Source organism: Micromesistius poutassou, assembly GCF_964030765.1.
Source record: "Micromesistius poutassou genome assembly, chromosome: 14".
Classification (NCBI taxonomy): domain Eukaryota; kingdom Metazoa; phylum Chordata; class Actinopteri; order Gadiformes; family Gadidae; genus Micromesistius; species Micromesistius poutassou.
The window spans coordinates 10939057-10959164 of NC_140284.1; the positions used below are offsets into that span (position 1 = coordinate 10939057).

General features: G+C 45.1%; 1 protein-coding gene across 1 annotated transcript in view; it reads left to right on the plus strand.

The window, feature by feature from the left end:
• Positions 1–18624, plus strand: part of kcnj3a (potassium inwardly rectifying channel subfamily J member 3a) — a gene marked incomplete at both ends in the record, with an annotated part of 18904 nt that extends 280 nt beyond the window's left edge. Inside the window, 3 exons of the mRNA XM_084478176.1 lie at positions 1–398; positions 1129–1345; positions 17966–18624. The exon at positions 1–398 is cut by the window's left edge and continues 280 nt beyond it. Coding sequence (XP_084334302.1) covers positions 1–398; positions 1129–1345; positions 17966–18624 — 1274 coding nt within the window. The remainder of the gene's footprint in view (positions 399–1128; positions 1346–17965) is intronic.
• Between the last annotated feature and the right edge of the window lie 1484 nt (positions 18625–20108).

The window sequence follows — 20108 nt, forward strand, 5'->3', positions numbered from 1 at the left end:
GGTGGGTGATCGCCTACATCCGAGGAGACCTCCACCGAACCCACGACGAGAACTACACGCCGTGTGTGGCCAACGTGTACAACTTTCCCTCAGCCTTCCTGTTCTTCATCGAGACCGAGGCCACCATAGGATACGGGTACAGATACATCACGGACAAATGTCCCGAGGGCATCATCCTCTTTCTGTTCCAGTCCATCCTGGGCTCCATCGTGGACGCCTTTCTGATCGGCTGCATGTTCATCAAAATGTCCCAGCCCAAGAAGAGGGCCGAGACACTGATGTTCAGTGAACACGCGGTGATCTCCATGCGAGATGGGAAGCTGACTCTCATGTTTAGGGTGGGAAACCTGCGTAATAGCCATATGGTCTCCGCACAGATCCGCTGCAAACTGCTGAAAGTAAGTGGCTGTGCACACACAGGACTCCCCCATCCTACACACCTCTACTTGTGTGTGTGTGTGTGTGTGTGTGTGTGTGTGTGTGTGTGTGTGTGTGTGCGCGCGCGTGTTGCAGCCTACATGCCAGTGGTTGTGTCGTACGTAGGCGACCAGGGATATAGGCCTGGGTCTGATTTGCATGTCCTTTATGGTTTGCTTGTTATATATATATATATATATATATATATATATATATATATATATATATATATATATATATATATATATATATATATATATTTACTTATTTTATAAAAGGCAATTTATACTCGTTCTTACTCTTCATGTGAAGTAATTAAACTCTGAAAGATTGCTGTGCTCTTTATGGCTTTGACCATTACATAATGCCTATATTCTGTCTGGGGGGGGTAGAGATCAAAACACTGGCGTAACAAAATGTCTACTTTCTGATTGGCCTGTGGCTTCTGTCAGTTTATCTTTAAACGTGATGTTGTTATAATTAAAGTGGGCAGGAGCTACTGGTTTGTTATCAGCTCGGTCCAAACTGAGCATCCGGTGGGTCCCAGATTGACAACATGAAGGCCTCCGCTCACTGGCTCATTGATCGCTGTGATTGCTCCAGAAATGCGAATGGCTGTCACAGAGGCTCACTTTTGTTTGCTGTCTCCTCCTTTCTTTCTATTCCACCGACCCGCCAACCAACCGACCAACCAACCGTCCACTCGCACAGTCTCGCCAGACGCCCGAGGGAGAGTTCCTTCCCCTGGATCAGCTGGAGCTGGACGTGGGCTTCAGCACCGGAGCGGACCAGCTCTTCCTCGTCTCACCGCTCACCATCTGCCACGTGATTGACACCAAGAGCCCCTTCTACGAACTCTCCCAGAGGTCCATGCAAACAGAACAGTTTGAGATTGTTGTCATACTAGAAGGGATAGTGGAGACCACAGGTGAGTGATCACAATTTCTGAGTAATCTTTCTTTTATTTGTTCGTTATTAGGCTGCTTATGCAGGGAGCCTGGAAATGATGTTGTTCCGAACACTTGGCAGCTGGTTGGTTGAAATGGATCCATTATGTAAGACAGTTGACTGAATGGAAAAGTGTAATATCATCCATATTCACATCATTCTTTGTGTGTTAAATATGGTTCTGAGAAGGGAGTTTATTTAAATACTGTTATGAGTGAGTAGACAATGGAGGGGGGTTTCAGCTGAGCTTGCAAATATGCCAATTCCTTCTGCTCATCACAGAAATAAAAATATGATTGCTCCACATTAATGCAAGCATAGAGATCATTAGAATCACATACTAGGCCTGGTTCAACACTTTTCAATGTCCCGATACATCTGTCTCTCTCTCCAACGTGTCAATCACTACTCTTTCTATACAACTTCTTTGAAATTACTTTACTTTACTTACAATCCCCATTGGAATCAAGAAAAACAAGTAATATCTTAAATGAATGCCATTCAGTTATCACAACCAAGCTACTTTTTTAATTTCTAAATCCCAACACAGCTTTTCAAAGGTAGATTAACACAGACGGTTGATTTAATGTTTCTCAGCGAAGTGGTAATAACTTGATGTGTGGATCTGTTCACAATCACCAGCCTGGGCTTACATTAAGTATATAGTACATAGTCTACAGATACAGACCTAGGAATCGACGTGATTCTGTTGTTGAATGTGAAAAACTCTTCCGACCAATCATGACATCATTGCATATCAGTCGAACAATGATGAGATCATAAGATGAAGGCAATCTAAGTGAATGCTGGATGAACGCTTCAGTAGGTTGTTTGTTGAATGCCGTCATCCAAGGAGTCTTACCGTCCGGGCACACATTTGTCAGCCCAGTGGGACTCGTACACCAAACCCCGACAGTGATGCTCATGATTTATGCTTCTTTCTTCTTATGAGTTCTTTCTTTCTTTTCTTTTTTTTCTTTCTTTCTTTCTGGTGTATTTATTGGAGGTGATTTGAACCATGTCGAACAAAATAGTTTGTCAAATCAGCTCATAAATTTCTCATTCAAATTAAGTTATTTATTATATCATTTTATAGAATTACCTGGAAATAGAATATTTAACGTAGTGTTGTCAACATGTGTTTCTTATTGCATAGCACATAGACCCCATACATTTCCCTGGTGAATATTATCAAATGACAACACTTAAGCACCAACTAATTATTAGCATTAGTATTCAGTAATGAGGGATTTAGTTACTTTTATGCCTAGTTCCCCCGCTGAATGTAAAGCTATCTCAGTGTATGCGGTCATGCTAGGTTGGTGAAATATCTCACACTTAAACAATCTATGGTTAAAAATTTATGTACAGTCAAAGTCTAAACCCTCAGAAGCTTTCATTTGTGGCCAATGCAACTCTGTTTCCATGGCAACCTATCCTGGAGTATTCACCATTGCAGCACTGCACCTAAACTTAGATTTTCTTTTTTTCTTATCCATATAATATGGAATGAGAATGCGCCGTCAGTTTGCGTGCCAGTAAACATGGAATGGCGCATATTAAAACCAAACAGCCCAGTGGCTCAAATGGCCCAGTAATGGCAAGCATAGTGTCGAGTGATATGTGACAGGGGAGCTACAGGACTGGGGCTACTAGCTCCGGAACAGTCTTTGTTCAGCAGTGGCAAAATAAATGGAACCATCTCCATAAAGCAGTGATAGAAGCAGTCTCTGTATACAGAACAGTCTCGGTAAAGCAGTGACAGAATCAGTCTCTACAGAGCCATCTCCATAAAGCAGTGACAGAATCAGTCTCTAGAACAGTCTCCATAAAGCAGAGACAGACTCAGTCTCTACAGAGCCATCTCCATAAAGCAGTGAGTGGATCAGCCTCTATACTGTATACAGAACAGTCTCCATAAAGCAGTGACAGAATAAGTCTCTACTGAACAGTCTCCATAAAGCAGTGACAGAATCAGTCTCTAGAACAGTCTCCATAAAGCAGTGACAGAATCAGTCTCTACAGAGCCATCTCCATAAAGCAGTGAGTGGATCAGCCTCTATACTGTATACAGAACAGTCTCCATAACGCAGTGACAAAATAAGTCTCTACTGAACAGTCTCCATAAAGCAGTGACAGATCTGTCTCTATATACAGAACAGTCTCCATAAAGCAGTGACAGAATCAGTCTCTGTATACAGAACAGTCTCCATAAAGCATTGACAGGATCAGTTTAAAGTAAAGTCTCTGTACAGCAGCAACATAATAAAACTGTACTGTACAGTAGTGAAAGAACGAGTCTCTGTATATCAGCGAAACGTTAGTCTACAGAGCAGTCTGTACACCAGTGACATGATAAGTCTCTGTATACAGAACAGTCTCCATAAAGCAGTGACATGATAAGTCTGTATACAGAACAGTCTCTGTGTAGCAGCAATAGAACAAGTCTCTGTATATTAGGGGCAGAATAAGTCAGCAGAACATTCTCTGTACAGCAGCAACAGAAACATGTAATATTTATGGGGCTCTGAGTTGTTTACTAGTGGAAAAAGTGATCTATTTTTGTGTGTGGAAGATTCTCAGTTAGGTAACACAAGTTGTTTCTCTCTTCCCTGTGGATTAAAACACAGGGAAAAATAAGTAAACTTTTCCCCTGACTTTTAACTGAAAATGGTTTCTAATTACTAGCGTTAGGGCCAGAGAGACAAAATCATTATTTCTCTCGCCTGGAGCATGACCCTACACAGCACAAATCATTTTTGTGCTTGATGTTGTTGAGAAAAACTGAAATAATTACAAGGTCTAAGGACTCGGGAGCACAAGTAGTTTGGGTATTTTGATTTCGGTACCTAAAAAAATGTCCAAACGAAAAATGAGCAGGACCTTTTTTTCGTCTGAGCCTGTTTGAAATGAGCCAACCAGTGATCTCCAGTATGAACACCTTAAGAACGAGGCTGTCACCCTTACTCAGGATCACATGCATATGTTGTTGTGACATACTGTAGCATTGCAAACAGGGTTTTTTGGCACTCATTCAGCCGCCGCTTTTATCCAGAGTGACTTACACTGACTTTTTTTGATAGTGTTCAAATTAGTGCCGCTTGTCATCCCAGTCGTGTGCTGCACTTTAGATGTCTTACCCCCAACATGAAACCAGTAGCATCGCTTATGGCCATTTTATGCACATCGGTTAGTGCTTTTAGCCGCATTTATATCTCCGTAGGGAGCGGGTCTGCTCCCCATGGAGGTATAAAGGGCTCGTTCTAAGGTCACGATAATAATTCTGTTCCACGAGATGACACTTAAATGGTACACACGGCAGCTTTAAGTAAGATGGCAGTTCTTAGTTGTTTTATTTTATTGAACATCAACGCTGTGTGTGAATTGTTCCAAAAAGAGCTTGGATTCAGGGTTTTATTGTTGTTGGTTGCCACATAAGAAAGCGATGACATACAGCTTCAATATAGAATGCATTAATGATAACTTGCACTCACTGCTTTGTTTTAAGAAACAGAAGCAGTGGAGAGCAGCACTTGGCTCCTTGCATGACCACAGAGTAAATCCCTGTCTACATACAAACACAACTTGCCTTGTAATAAATCATAAGGTCGTAGTTAAACCTATAATGGCATTTAAACAACACAAATGGGAAATTAAAAAAAGCCCCACTTGTTCATTAGCGTTTCTGGAAAATTGGAAGGAAGGAATAAACCTGTTGTTAACTCCGGCTAGGTGCCTTCATGCATGAAACCAATCTCCCTGCTGCAATTGAATTCATTTCATAATTCGCAGTAGCACATTTTCCCAATTAAATCACACTCCGCCCTGCACCCCCGCGGTTTGGGATCACCTAGTTCTTACACGCTGTATTTTTTGGACAAGAGAAACAAGCTTGTGATGGTGTGTTGACGGCCTTGACGATGTAACAGGAAGGCGTGAACCTACACCATCAGCACCATCACCATCGCTCCAGAAGCCTCCAACAGCATGACAAGGTGTTGGAGGTGTGCGTCCTCGATGGACACAAATATATGTTGATGTCTTTTTTTTAACTCAGCGATCATGTCCGTGCTGTGAAAGATACAAAAACATCTACATAAATTGTATCGTCACCGTACACTTTATCCCTCCCCACTTCGGTGATGCGACTTTCATGCAAATGCATAGCGAGAGATCAATGTGCTTTTGGCAATGTGATGGGGAATTTGCATGATGTTGCCGACTCTAGTTCAACATGTTTGGAAGTCTCCCAGTATAATGCTCTTTTATTAGGATTTATGAACACACAGTTATGGAGTTTGTCCTCCTCTGTGACCCCATGCCAACTACGTCTGGAAGATGTATGGCTCCGTGCCAGCTCCACACTGTTTCATGTGTGTGGACGAATGGAGGAGGTAAGCTAATTATTCGACGAAACCGGAGAGCACCACAATAGCTATGACCAGCATTCCACCTCACGAGGCATCTCTCTGTGATCAGTAATATTGCCGTTTATTTCCTGGCTTGTCGTTCTCTTCGTGCAGTGATGCTGTCATGGATAAGAGGCCCATTGTTTATGCTGTGTTGTATTGATTCCTCTGATGTCGTCTTCTCATGTTGAAACCTTTCTCCTTTCATAAGGTTGTGGGCCTGTGTTTTTATTGCTTCCTGAGATCCACATCAGCCCCCTAGTTTTCTTTTGAATGCCACAACAAAGCATTAACCCCCACTGCTCGTGGAGTAAAATAACCTATGACAAAATGCAGCATAAGCACGTATTACATAATGCAGTAGGCTATAACCACGTATAACATAAATAATATAACCACGTATAACATGAGGAAGAATAACCATGTATAACATGCATAATATAACCACATTTGACGTAAAGAAGCATACCCACATATCACATGAGGAAGCATAACCACGTATAACATGAGGAATATAACCACGTATAACATGAGGAAGAATAACCATGTATAACATGCATAATATAACCACATTTGACGTAAAGAAGCATAACCACATATCACATGAGGAAGCATAACCACGTATAACGAGGAATATAACCATGTAGAACATTACGAATATAACCATGTATAACATGAGGAATATAACCACATATCAAATAAAGAAGTATAACCACGTATAACATTAAGAATATAACCACGTATATCATAAAGAAGCATAGGCATGTATTATATCCAGAAGTTCCTGAGGGAAAGTTAGGAGGAGAGATACGACTGCTGTTTATTCATGAGTTTATTTATTCTTATGTATTTAATGTGCTTATGTGCTTATGTTTTTATTCATATGTATTTATTAATATGCTCATACAGCCAGTATGGGTTTATGCTGAAGGCAGGTTTTTCAGTAAACAAGAAAGCGGTGGATTACCCAGTAAGAATCTTAGTCAGGCCAACCATTTGCACACGTTCTTAAAGTCTCTAAAAAGGAAAGATTCACGTGCAGAAAGAAAACGAAAACCTGAACCCGTTGGTTTGATTGGTTCTGATTGCATAATTAATGGTTCAAATGAAGAAATAAGAAAAATACCTGTTTGTCATGGCCTCTAAACCAGGTATTTTAATCAAATAAAAAAGGCTGCCTAATAAACATGACACGGTTCATATTGAGAATACGCCTCACTCAAGACAAAGAAGGCAATCTCGTGTCTCGTATTAGTGTCAGCGCGGTGTCTAGCGATGCCAGCCCTGGATAATTAGCCCTGGAAAACATCTCCCGCCTCCGATCGACAGGAGACCCCACTGGCATGCTCGGATCACTGGCTCATCACGAACAGATGAAACGGAGACCGCGAGAGGAGTCGCACTCGCAGGTCTGATGGTCTGACACGAGCAGAGACGCTCATGAGTAGGAGTCCTCGGCCCAGCGGCACTAAAGTCTGGCGGGAGAGCCAGTTAGTGGTAATCCTGGAAGGCGAACACCGGCGCGGTTATGGAAGGGAGGAAGAAAGGGAGGGAGGGAGGGAGGGAGGCAGAGAGGAAGGAAGGATGTAAGTTGAAGAGAAGTGAAGACACCCCCCCATCCCGTACCTGGGAGTCTGGGCCGTAACTCAGGGTGATGGACGACTCTCTGGGTTCCGGCCCCCGGGGGTCACTCCAGAGTGTTAATAAGGGTCCGGTGGAAGCCGGGCGCTCTGTGGTGAACAGGTGAGAACAGGGGTCTCCAATTAAATATAATGCGTAGCTGGGGTCAGAGCACCGCGGTGTCTGGGCTCCCTGCTGGGACCCGCCTGTGTAGCACACATGTTGAATCCTCTCGCTCTCGCTCTCTCTCTCTCTCTCTGGTTAGGCTTGGAGAGGTTCCTTTATCTAATGAGAATAGTTAGACACAATTAGGCGTTAAAATATTTTCATGGTTAACATTAAAGGGTTTTTTGTAGAGGAAGTAAACTCATAATTAGAGCGTCACACTTTCTTGATTATTTTTTTCACTCTTCCCTTCATTCCGCTTTGTCTTAATTGGGCTATTTTAGACTGCAATTGTTGCCATTGTTATGCGTTTCTGCCTACGCTGCGCACTTTGCCCTCCCAGCCATCCCTGGTGGGACCGGACTCCTACACAATGCATAAAAAGGTCCACATGCGACTCCCTGCAATATGCAGCATCCGCATATCCCATACATACGTTCCTAGTGCCCTGTATCCCACAACGTATCTCGTCAAGTTATTCCCTCATTCTTTACAAGCCCATTTTGATCGATAACATCGACAAGAACTATAAAAGTATACAACCTGTAAAGAGGTTATCGACTGGGCTTGCTCTTCTTCCATGGTTCCATGGCATCAACCGTCTCCAATCCCAGACATGAACCGATGATGACGACGACGGCGTTTTGGCATGACTGTGAACTTTCCCATCCCATAAAGACTATCTAATGTATCTAATAATTGTGCCCCGGTTTGATAGCGTAATGGGCGATGAACAATGAACTGGCGTCAACATGGATTATTCATCCCCCCTCCCCCCCCCCTCCCCCCCACCGGGAAGCGAGGTAATTGTGTCTTAAGGGAATTGCCGGGTCTCCGTTGGTGGGTAATACGTCTTAGTCGGTGGAGGCGTGACCCGGTGGCCCGCCACTCTGGGGTGCCACGTCGCTACGCCAGAGACACATCGCCACAGTGATCAGGTGACGGCGATGTCGCCACACAACCATCGTGTGCGCAGAAACAAACTATTGCGGAACAGTCTTCAGAGGCCGCAGGCTTCAATGTTTGTGGGAAGGAGAGGCACGCACACACATGCTCAGGGACAGTATAGAGCGCGGCTATATTTGACAGACGGTTGGGTCTCTTTGTCGGGGAAGACGGTCCTGTGTGTAATGTTTTGATCCAGTCGCTGTGTTCTCCGGCCCAGCGGCGGTATTGACCGGCTGGGCCGGTCCCCGAAGTGCAGGGGCATCGATCCGAAGCCTCGCAGCCCCCAGACGTTTGGTTCTGTGTTCCGGTAAGGCCGTCCTCCAGGGCCTGATCCCTTTTGCAAAGTCTGTCCTTCATACGTGCGTGTGTTAATGCTAGCATGGCCACCATCTACCGAGGATGAAATACATTTGAGAAGCCATTTGACCCCATTATCCTGGTGTTTGGTTCCTGGCCACACATGATTTCATGTTCAAATCGCCTTTACCAAGTCCGATCAGTAAGGTGTGTTGGATAAGCAGGACGAGTGAGTTCTTCTGCGATCGCAAACAGGGTGTTCCTAACTGACAGAGCAAACGGTTTCCACCTGAATGTCATCTTAGACATTAGTGTGCTGTTCCTCCTGAAGGTCGTTTTCAAAGCGAGCCGCTTTTCTTTGACAGCCAGGTTGAGTGTTGCCTCTGCCTCCGCCCATGTGTGCGTGTCCCTGGTTCAGACCACATGCCCACATTATCCTTGGGCCAACCTCGCTATGCCTTCTGTGGAGCCGTTGCCCCCACCTCCTCGCTTCTGTTCCCTCCTTCCGCTCCCGCTCCCGTCCTCCAGCGAGTCTCGCTTATCTTCTGTTTCACGGCTGTTTGCTGCCAACCTAGCACCACCACCATTAACATATCCCCACCAGCACCACCACCACCACTAACATATCCTCACCATCACCACCACCACTAACATATCCCCAGCACCACCACCACCACTAACATATCCTCACCACCACCACCACCACCACTAACATATCCCCAGCACCACCACCACCACTAACATATCCCCAGCACCACCACCACCACTAACATATCCCCAGCACCACCACCACCACTAACATATCCCCAGCACCACCACCATCACTAACATATCCCCAGCACCACCACCACCACTAACATATCCTCACCACCACCACCACCACTAACATATCCCCAGCACCACCAGCACCACCACCACCACTAACATATCCTCACCACCACCACCACCACTAACATATCCCCAGCACCACCACCACCACTAACATATCCTCACCACCACCACCACCACTAACATATCCCCAGCACCACCAGCACCACCACCACCACCACTAACATATCCCTAGCACCACCACCACTAACATATCCCCAGCACCACCACCACTAACATATCCCCAGCACCACCAGCACCACCACCACTAACATATCCCCAGCACCACCACCACTAACATATCCTCCCCAGCACCACCAGCACAGCTCTCCATTCCTCCTTCCTTCTCACCCGACTAACAGCCTCCTGTTCTGTTCTGTGCTGTGTTTCGCTCCTGGCACCCTCCAATCACCCTGTGTTGTATGGGGTGGTGGGGGCGGGTGGGTGCGTGTGGGGAATGAACACGCATGCAGTGAGTGACTGAGCGCTTCCTTCACAGATTGATGGAACAGTGAAACAGTATGGAGAATGGGGAGGGTCGGAGGGAGATAGGGGTAGAGGGTGGAGGAGGTGGCGGAGCTAGTGGTGGGGGTTATTCCATGCCTGGAAATTGAACGGGTGGTGGGAGAGAGAGAGAGAGAGAGAGAGAGAGAGAGAAAGAGAGGGAGAGAGGAGGGGAGGAAGAGAAAAATAAAACGGGTCACTAAAAGCTGCTGGATTTCTCTGTGCTGTACCACTTCATGACGGTCACCATAGAAACACGTTATTCAGCGACTTGTGTCCACAATGGATGTATTGGTTCCAAAATGAGATTTGCCTCTTTTTTTTAATCCTTTTTACCGATACCAGTTTATTCATTTTAGATTTTTTTCACTTATTGAAAACAAGGCGGCCACTGGCTCGTGAAGCAGCTTCCTGCTCACACCGGCCGGCTGATCCAGCTCTCTGTCCGACGCCCGGCACGCCTCATTGCCTCCCCGGCGTCCTTATCTTATCTCCCTGTTCTTCGGTTGCAACCTCTTCCACTCAAGCGGTGTTGTTTAGCGCAGCAGTTTAATATTTCATATCACACGTCCTAAAGACGAGCAGACAGAACGGGAATCCTCTCTCATTGAGCTTGGCGAAATGAGGACGGCAGTCTAGCGTTCCGTTGATGCATTTCCGTTGACGCCTTTCTCCTTGGAAGCGTTGGCGGTTGAACTGAATGGATTCAATGACCACCCCTCCCCCCCCCCCCGTTGTGCTTGTGGGCTCCTTGAGGAAGGCCTGGCCGCAGCGAGGCACTGGGGAACGGGAAGAGTGTCGAGGTGGAGGTGGGGTGTTTTTATGGAGGGGTTGGAGGGGAGGGGGGTGCTGGCTGCTGCCACAACACGGGTTGGTTCACAAGCTGGGCGGTTTCTAAACCCTGACAGTGGGGGATATATATTTATATCTATATATATATCTATATATAGATATATATGTAGCTCATATATATATATATATATATATATATATATATATATATATATATATGCTGGGCCTGTGTAGCTCATGCAACATTGTTTATATATCTGTATTCCTACATGCTGGGCCCTGTGTAGCTCATTGGTGGAGTATTAGCAACCCCCCGCTGCCAGGGGTGGTGAAGGTTTGATTCCCACCGCTGGGACACCCATGCTGTCTGAACTGAAGACCTGAATGTTAAAAGACGTGTGCGTGAACGTCTTCATGGCATTCAGTGAAAACATGCAAGCGAGAGAGAAAGAAAGAAAAAGGTGTGTGAGAGGTGTGTTACACCAGCTGGTGGGCAGAGAGACACCCACCGTTTTAAAACAGACTAACACAGTGGGACACAATCCCGGGAGTCCCAGTGCCTCTTAACAGCCCCTTCGTTCCCACAAACAATACCGTTTTAGAATCGCTCTCTGTCTGGCCCTCTCCTGTCTGTCAGATGGCTGGGCTTTAGCAAAGGTGTGTGTGTGTGTGTGTCTGGTGTGTGTGTGCTATTACACAAGTGGGCGTGCTTCGCCTCCTTTCCTTATTGGCATGACTCTGTTGTGGTTAAGTGCTGAGTTCTACAAGCTAGCATCACTAATCTACAACATCCCTCGAATTTGCCAACAAAATAAAACATGTAATCAAAGTAAAGTCATCTCAGAGTCTGAATCCAAGTACCATCCAGAGTACTTTCTCGTGTTCTCTCTGGGAGTGGGCGGTGTATGCAAATACTCTAAAATAACTTCTCCTGTTTAAACAACTCCATGTCCGCGAGACTTCTGCTTGTGGTTTATTTGTTTATCTTTTTCTTGTTTATCTCTATTTTATTTATTTATTATACGTTTTTTCTTTCTTTCTTTCTATCACTTTTGGTTACTTATCTAAGTTGGCATTGCTATTGTCGCTGTCCCGGTATATTGATGAATGTTTTACTTTTCAATGATGATGATTTTTTCTCTTTCTTCTTCTAAATTCTGATTATGTTAAGTGTGTTTAAAATAACAAATAATGAACATATATATATGGTCATTTTGTGGGGAAATTTGCTCTCAAAATAAATAACATTTTGTTAGCAGTGTCTGTTTCCCTGGTAATATACATGGGATTACATTGATATGAGGAAAACAACTAGTTTACTACTGACCTAGCATCAGAGATGCTTCGAGTCCCTATTGTCAACTTGAAGGCTTTCTAGACATTGTTGATTCCCGATCACTGAGTGATCGAGGAATCGTGTCGCTAGCTCAATCCTGCATTTTGCTACCAGGTGTGCAAATTTCCCATGCATTTTGAAGCCGGCAGCGCTGTGATTATGTGTTGAATCATTGGAGTGATATTCAGGGTGATGAGGCATTTTTCAATTGAGCACGTGAGGTGTGCAGTCATGCGCGTTTGATCACCTTCTAAAGGTCTAGTTGACCAATCAATGTTTGGTTGGTTCTCCCCGTGGTTGAGGAGGTAATAAACCAAGACGGGGTGTCCTGTTATTGGATAATAAAGTATTATGGGGGCGGTGATGTAGGGGAAGCCAAGGCTGCTTACCATCAGTACGTTGTAATGTTTATTTATTTTTATTGACTAACATCCACTGAAATGTATACGTTTTTCCGCGGTGCTTTGAAGATGTCGTTGGCACGTTGTCGCAACTTGTCGGGGAAATATCTGGTCATTAGTTGACAATTGTTATTAATGTTGGGTTATATAGTCAGACTGTCCTGCTGATTAGGCAAGGGGCTTTTTAGTGTGTGTGTGTGTGTGTGTGTGTGTGTGTGTGCGTGTGCGTGTGCATGTGCGTGTGTGTGTGTGTGTGTGTGTGTGTGTGAGAAAAATAATGCATCTCGGTTTGTTTGTGTTTTCATGGGGAACGGGTGATGTATCTGTTCGTGGAGAAAGGCAAAGATAAGGCCATAATCGCCATAATTTTTTATTTATTCAATGCCCATTCCAGCCAGCGTGTGTGTATGTGTGTGTGTGTGTGTGTGTGTGTGTAGTCACGGTGGGAGTGTGAACCCCTGGCAGCCTGGCTTGGGGACTGTGTTGCCGCCTGCTCTCGAAGCCCCAGAATAAGCTTGTTTTCTGCCTGGCTCTTCTGTCAATAGCCTGCCTGGCTCTCCATCCTCACTCGCCGTCAAGTAGCGCTGGAAGTCAGCCTCTGAGTTGGGAGAGGGCTTTTCCATCACAGCTGTGGCAGAGCCGGGGCTGTGCTGCACGTAGCCGGAGTTCTGCTGCTGGTGGTCCACTTCACTCCCACACCACTTCACTGGCTGGGGGGAAAGAGGAGCTTGTAGCAGTGTAAAGCCGCCCATGGTGCGGGGTTATCGAGGAGAGTACTGTGTATTTAGGGATTTGAATGTAGATGGCTTTTGCACTCCGGATACTCCAGAGTTTTTCCAAGATGACTCAATAGCAAAAGTTTTTTTTGTGTATACTGGATTCTACGTAATAGATTTGATGGAATTCAAGGAAATTTCATCTCATAAAGGTGGCTGATAATTATAGAGGCATTTCACATCCAGTTCAGAAAAACAATCTTTTTCTTTTCTTGGTGTAAAAATACAAATTAAAGGTTGTTGCCGAGTTGATAAAAGAATAACTCACAAAGTTTCAATTTATATCTGTAATTAGCATTTTATTTTGCCAACATAAATGTGAATTCCGCAGATAATGAATCTAAACCTTCATGCTGTCATGGTATGCTGTCGTCATAAGAGCTTATGCATGTTGGAGGAAGTACAAGGCTCTTTGCCTGAAACTCTGCTGAGGAAAAATACAGAAAGAAAGCAGGGGATCAAATTCAGTCTCCAAACCAATGTGCAAGAATCTGTTGAAAGCTGTGGCCAACATGTCAGATGGTCTTTATGATATTCATACTGACTTGGTCTAATATCATGTTCCTTTTATTTATGGATACATTGTTTTGGTTGTTACTAAATTGTGTGTGTGTGTGTGTGTGTGTGTGTGTGTGTGTGTGTGTGTGTGTGTGTTTGTGTCGATATGTCTGTCTGTGGCACAGGATTACCGTACGCTAAGTGGTCTCCCTCATTATTTTGAAAGAAACGCTAGCATCATGATAGCTTCCCTCGCTACACAGAGCCTCACTCATAGGTGTAATATCACATCAGCTTATGAAATGCGCTCGGCCTAGACAAAGCAATAACTCGGGGAGGGACACATGCGGGCATCCAGCAGCTCACACGGCAGACAGAATTTCCCTGCAATTACTGCGACCCAAACACGGGCTCGTGTTTCAGTCCTAGACAGTTGTAACGAGAACCCAGATTCTCTGTGTGAGACAAACATCAAACGCAGGATCCCATGGCTCTGGCACCAGGGATGTTGTTCCGAGGAAGGCTTGTTGGTGGTGAAGGTAACGGATAACATCTGTGTGAGAATGTATAGGTTATACTCTCTAGGTACCGTCACAGATTCACGAAAACAAACACCGTATGGACGCTCACCAACAGGATAAACAGAGAATATTCCGGTGTTACGTGTTCATGTTTTTCTTTGACAGATTTCTAAACGGGAGGCATGTCTGATTGTCTAGCGGTACATACACACTGCTACAGTAGGTTTGGTTTCCATAGAAACACTGACTTCAGGGCAGGTATAAATTCTACAGTTACATAAGGCTCTACTATTAATAAATAAATACACCTCAATCTTGTTATTCTTCCGCTGAAAACCGTCTGAGGCTCTGCTTCAGGGAGTCAAGGGGGTTGAGGAAACAACCGGATGTGATGATTAGCCATGTACGCCGTTCCAGAGATGTCCCTAACCCGGGGGGAAATCCCGGTCATGCATAATAAAGGACGTGCCTTGATACCGCGCTAGGCCTTTGAGCAAGGCATGTTGATAGTTATTTTTTTAACCACACGGATAATGGGGCTCCAAAGCTTCCTATTCTCAAGCCACACAATGATGGGTGACGTCACCACCGCGGCTCTCCACCGCTTCAGGAGCCTTCTTCTGTTTTCAAACACTCACCATCAGCGCAGATCAATGAGTAACGCTAAATCCAGCCACCCAAGGCACTCTTCTCTCTCCTTTTTTAGTTTTCCCTTTAAAAGGGCCGCTCGTAGAAAGGTTTCCGGTTTCTCCCTCTGAAGGCCGATTGGGAGAGAGACGGGGGGCTGAAGAGGCACCAGAGAGCATGTGTGTGTGTGTGTGTGTGTGTGTGTGTGTGTGTGTGTGTGTGTGTGTTTTCACGTCTACTTCTCCACTGGGAGCCATGCAGCAGTAATTAGCATAGGACCCATCTATTTCTGGACACGCACACTAACTGCCCTCGCAGGGTGAACGCACATTTGTGGACGTAGTTTCGGATTCGTCATGAATTCATGGTGAAAGCGGTGCAGGCAATTGTTCATTAATATCTGTGTGCTTATATATGCAGACGTATATTAAAAGTGGAGGGGGTTAACGCTGCTGTAACCCCAAGATAAGATCTACATACATGTTTTATTGAGCTGTTGCCTGACAGGGCTTACAGTTGAGGCTGGGATAAGTCAGCACACATCAAATCAATATGAAAGGACACCTGAATTAACATTCTGCTGTAGTTTCCCAGCCTCACCCGCTACGCTTCGCAGCCGAGCTGAGGGGATGAAAGTGTTTATTAGTTGTCGTGGTAAATATCTTCTGATGAAGGAACAAGAGCGACTCACTTGAAGTGGATACCGCCGCAGCACTAGAACTGTAAATCCCACCGACAACATTACTACAGAGTACGCCAAAACGTATGTCAAAACACCTTTTTATGTTTTGTTTAGAGGGAGCCTCACAGGCAAAGCGATAGTACTTTCCGTTCACACTTCCTCGCAGCCACACCAGCCCTCCGACTCTCATTAGGCCTGTCTGCATGTCTCTTTGCTTCCAGATGCCTGCAGCACGCTCAACTTACCAGGCAGCGGCGTGGAAGTAATACAATAGAGGGGCCGAATGTTGGTTGTTGTGCACAGTCTTCTGGGAATCTCTGCTCCCAGAAAACTCATTCCAGGGAATTCTAGGGAGGAGTGTGAGGGGAGGGGGGGGCGGAGGTTTGGGGACGCACGGACGGACGGACAGACGGACGGATGGAGACACGTCACTAGCCGCCAATCCAATTTCCACACCAGAGTGCTGTGTGTTATCGTTTTCGGGGCATTAATGTGAGACGGGAGCCATCAGAGGGGAAAGTGGTTCTGAAGAAGGGAAATTAGCAGTTAAATGCAGAGCGGGATCGGGGATGGATTAGTTTGGTTCGTAATGATCCTCTTTTTGGAAGGCAGCAGAAAAACAATTAGGCTTTTTACTTGGGCAGTTGCTTTTATAATCCGTCCATCTGAGTGACAACATGGCTTTAGACACGAGTGTTCTCGTGCTCATTATTAAACATGTATTTGTTAGATATAAGGCTAAATAAGGCTCATTACTCACGTTGATATTACTATTGTGATTTCTGGAAGAAGGGTGGACCCCCCCCTGAGATTTAAATGCTCATTAGCATTTGCTTTAATCTACTAGGTGTTATAAATGTTTATGCATTACACTGTAATACCCGTTTTCAGACAATTACGATAGCCTCCAAAGAATCATGCAGTGTTTCAAGTTGTCTCTGCTTAATCACTCCATAGGTTAAGAAATGCCTATTTTTTTTAGCTTGTTAATAAGTGGCGCCGGGTTCAGCTAATTCTATTCACGGAGATGCAGTGATGTGTATGTGGATATGAATTTCATTGTCCCCTGTGAAGGCAGAATTATGCTACATACATTTACATGAAATGAGATTATGCTGTATATGTAGGAAATGCTAAACAGGACACACACACACACACACACACACCACGACACACACACACACACACACACACACACACACACACACACACACACACACACACACACACACACACACTCTAACAAAAAGTAATTGGGATCCATGCATTCATGTTTTAGGCTACAGTAGAGATTTTGGATGCAGATTTCAAAAAAGTTTATTTTTCACCAAATTCTTCCCTTATCTTAAGGGAAATCCTTAAGGGATCTCTGGCTCCCTCCGTGTTCCCAGTAAATATTCCTCCTAAATCCCCCATCCTCTGCTCTGTTTTCTCCTCTATCCTCCGTATCTTATGGGTGTTTGTTTAGGCTCACCATGGTGTGCATGGACTGGTTAAGTCGTTTTTTTCACAAGGTGATCACTCGAATCGAGGAGGAGCAATTTGGAGGACTTGTCCAAAATGGAACGATCTCAGTTCATACTTCTTACTCGCTGAAGGAAATATTATGATTTTTTTTCCTCCTTGATATAACTTGAAGGAGATAAATGTGGGTTTTGCTTCTGATTGCTGGAGCTCTACCTCCCAGTCGGGTCACGCTGATTTCTGCTTCAACACCTCATTTAAACAGTTATGAAATCCCCCATTCAGATGGGAACCTGCTGATTTGGTTACATCTTGGCTTAATTTTGCCTAATGCTGCTGCTAATGATCCTATTTGAGGGTTACAAAAAAATAAATGAACCACTTTTTTTCTTGCCTTTGTGACCTTTTGATACTATAATAATTTAAGGTAATATATTTTGGTCAGCACTGTATGGGTGAGTGTTAAGGCACAGCGCCACGACGTAATTGGATTATGGATTGTGAGTCGATACCAGAGTATATTCAGATGTTTGTCGGCAAAACATTAGCCTCTGGGGCTCCCTGGGGGCAATGAGACGACATTTGCAACAGGACACTAGGCCTGCAAGTTAATTTGCAGTATTTAATCTGCCCCGGGCATTTCATCCATGTTAATAATATTGTTTCCTGTTGTTATATTGTTTCCGCCCCCAGGGATGACGTGCCAGGCGCGGACGTCGTACACAGAGGACGAGGTGCTGTGGGGCCACCGCTTCTTCCCCGTCATCTCCCTGGAGGAGGGCTTCTTCAAGGTGGACTACTCACAGTTCCACGCCACCTTCGAGGTGCCCACGCCGCCCTACAGTGTGAAGGAGACGGAGGACGCCCTGCTGCTCTCCTCGCCGCTCCTGGCGCCGTCCCTGTGCAACAGCGGTGGCGGCGGCGGTGGCGGCGGTGGTGGTGGCGGCGGCGGCGGCAGCGGCGGTGACCACCGCAACAGCTCCCTGGACGGCCTGGAGGCGCTGGAGGACAGCGATTCCACGGCCAAGCTGCCCACCAAGCTGCAGAAGATGACGGGCGGGGGCTGCCGCGACGGGCTGCCGCGCAAGCTGCTGCGGATGAGCTCCACCACCTCGGAGATGACCTACAGCCTGGGCGACCTGCCCATGAAGCTGCAGCGCATCAGCTCGGTGCCGGGTGTGTCCGACGACAAGCTGCTGCTGGGCAAGGCGTCCAAGATCTGTACAGAGCCCATGAGCAAGTCGGTGGCGGACTTGCCCCCCAAGCTGCAGCGGCTGGCCGGGGGCGGGGGGAGGATGGACGGACACCTGCCGCCCAAACTGAGGAAAATGAATTCGGACCGCTTCACGTAAAAAAGAAGTGCAAAAAAACAAACTGAAAATGAGCGCGATGGACGATGGATGTGACTCGCGTGAGTGTTAACTGAGCTCACCGAAACACTGAAACCCAGACTAAACTTCTCCGTTACTACTACCCCTCCACCCCTTGTATTCCTCCTGATTTATCTACCGGGATGTAAAGGACATAGTAGCATACAGACGTGTGCACATATACCTTATATCAAGTAAGGTGAGGGAGTGTGCCACTTCGACCCTGGATGGGAGTACGCGTGGTACTCTGAGAGACCGCCGAGGTGAAGTTCAGGACGATGTACGATTAGCACAATCTGGCATGTAACAAACACTTAGCGCATGTAGAGCAGACTCTCAACTATTTCTGGCATGACATTTATTGATATATAATTTTACAAAGATGATTTTTTCTGTTAGTGCATTTGCTGACAGTGGAGAGTTGCACAAAGCCATATGGGTAGAGAATGTGGACGGCCGGCATTACATGGTCTCAAAGTTGTGGTGACAGACACATACATTTGTTTTTAAGTTTATTGCTTTTGTTGTTTACTGTAAAAGTTGTGGCTACGTTTTGTTAATTGCATGCTACTCCTAATGACTTAGCTAGACAAAGGTAATAGACAAGATGTTTAGCCTTAACTATATTACCTTGTTTCCATTACCATTTGTTCACAATTGTATTTTTGGTATTTCATGTACAGGATATTTTACCATGTGCAATTTTATGAATTTATGAGTTGATTACATATGCTGCTGGATTATGTATTTTATAATGCATGATCTACCTCATATGACCTGTTGGGACTGGGCATACTGCTGACTAACACACGCACACACACACACACACACACACACACACACACACACACACACACACACACACACACACACATACACACACATACACACACACACACACACACACACACTCTCTCTCTCACACTAGTGGCACTTAAGTTGAAAGTGTTAAAGCTGGTACTTATAAGCACAAAATTATCATTATCTCTACCCTTTGTTGAAAATGCTTTTTATGCCCACATCATAAACACATTATTCAGCTGCAGCAATCCCTACTCTCTCTGTTACACTTACAACAAATCACAATCTATATGCCAGAAAATAATAATTTATACTTAAATGTGTAAATTCAAATTTCAACTTGAGTGTTACTGTTTACTCATATATTCCACGGTGGGCCTATAATACTAAGGAAGAAGTCACCACCTATGTCTTAAGATTACATTCCCCCTCCTCTTAATGAAAGCAATAATGTTGCCTATATGATGACTATAACCTTTATATAGCCACAGGGTCGATAGGCCAAGGTCCATTTGTTAACAGTGTCCATGCCAAAAAATACACTAAAGCTGGTTCCTCTCCAACTCATCAAAGGCATTGTATGATACTCACCCTTTTCAGGAATAAAGATCTAAAATACATATTTAACCCTGACCAGTTTCAGTTTAAAACGATACACACCTTTA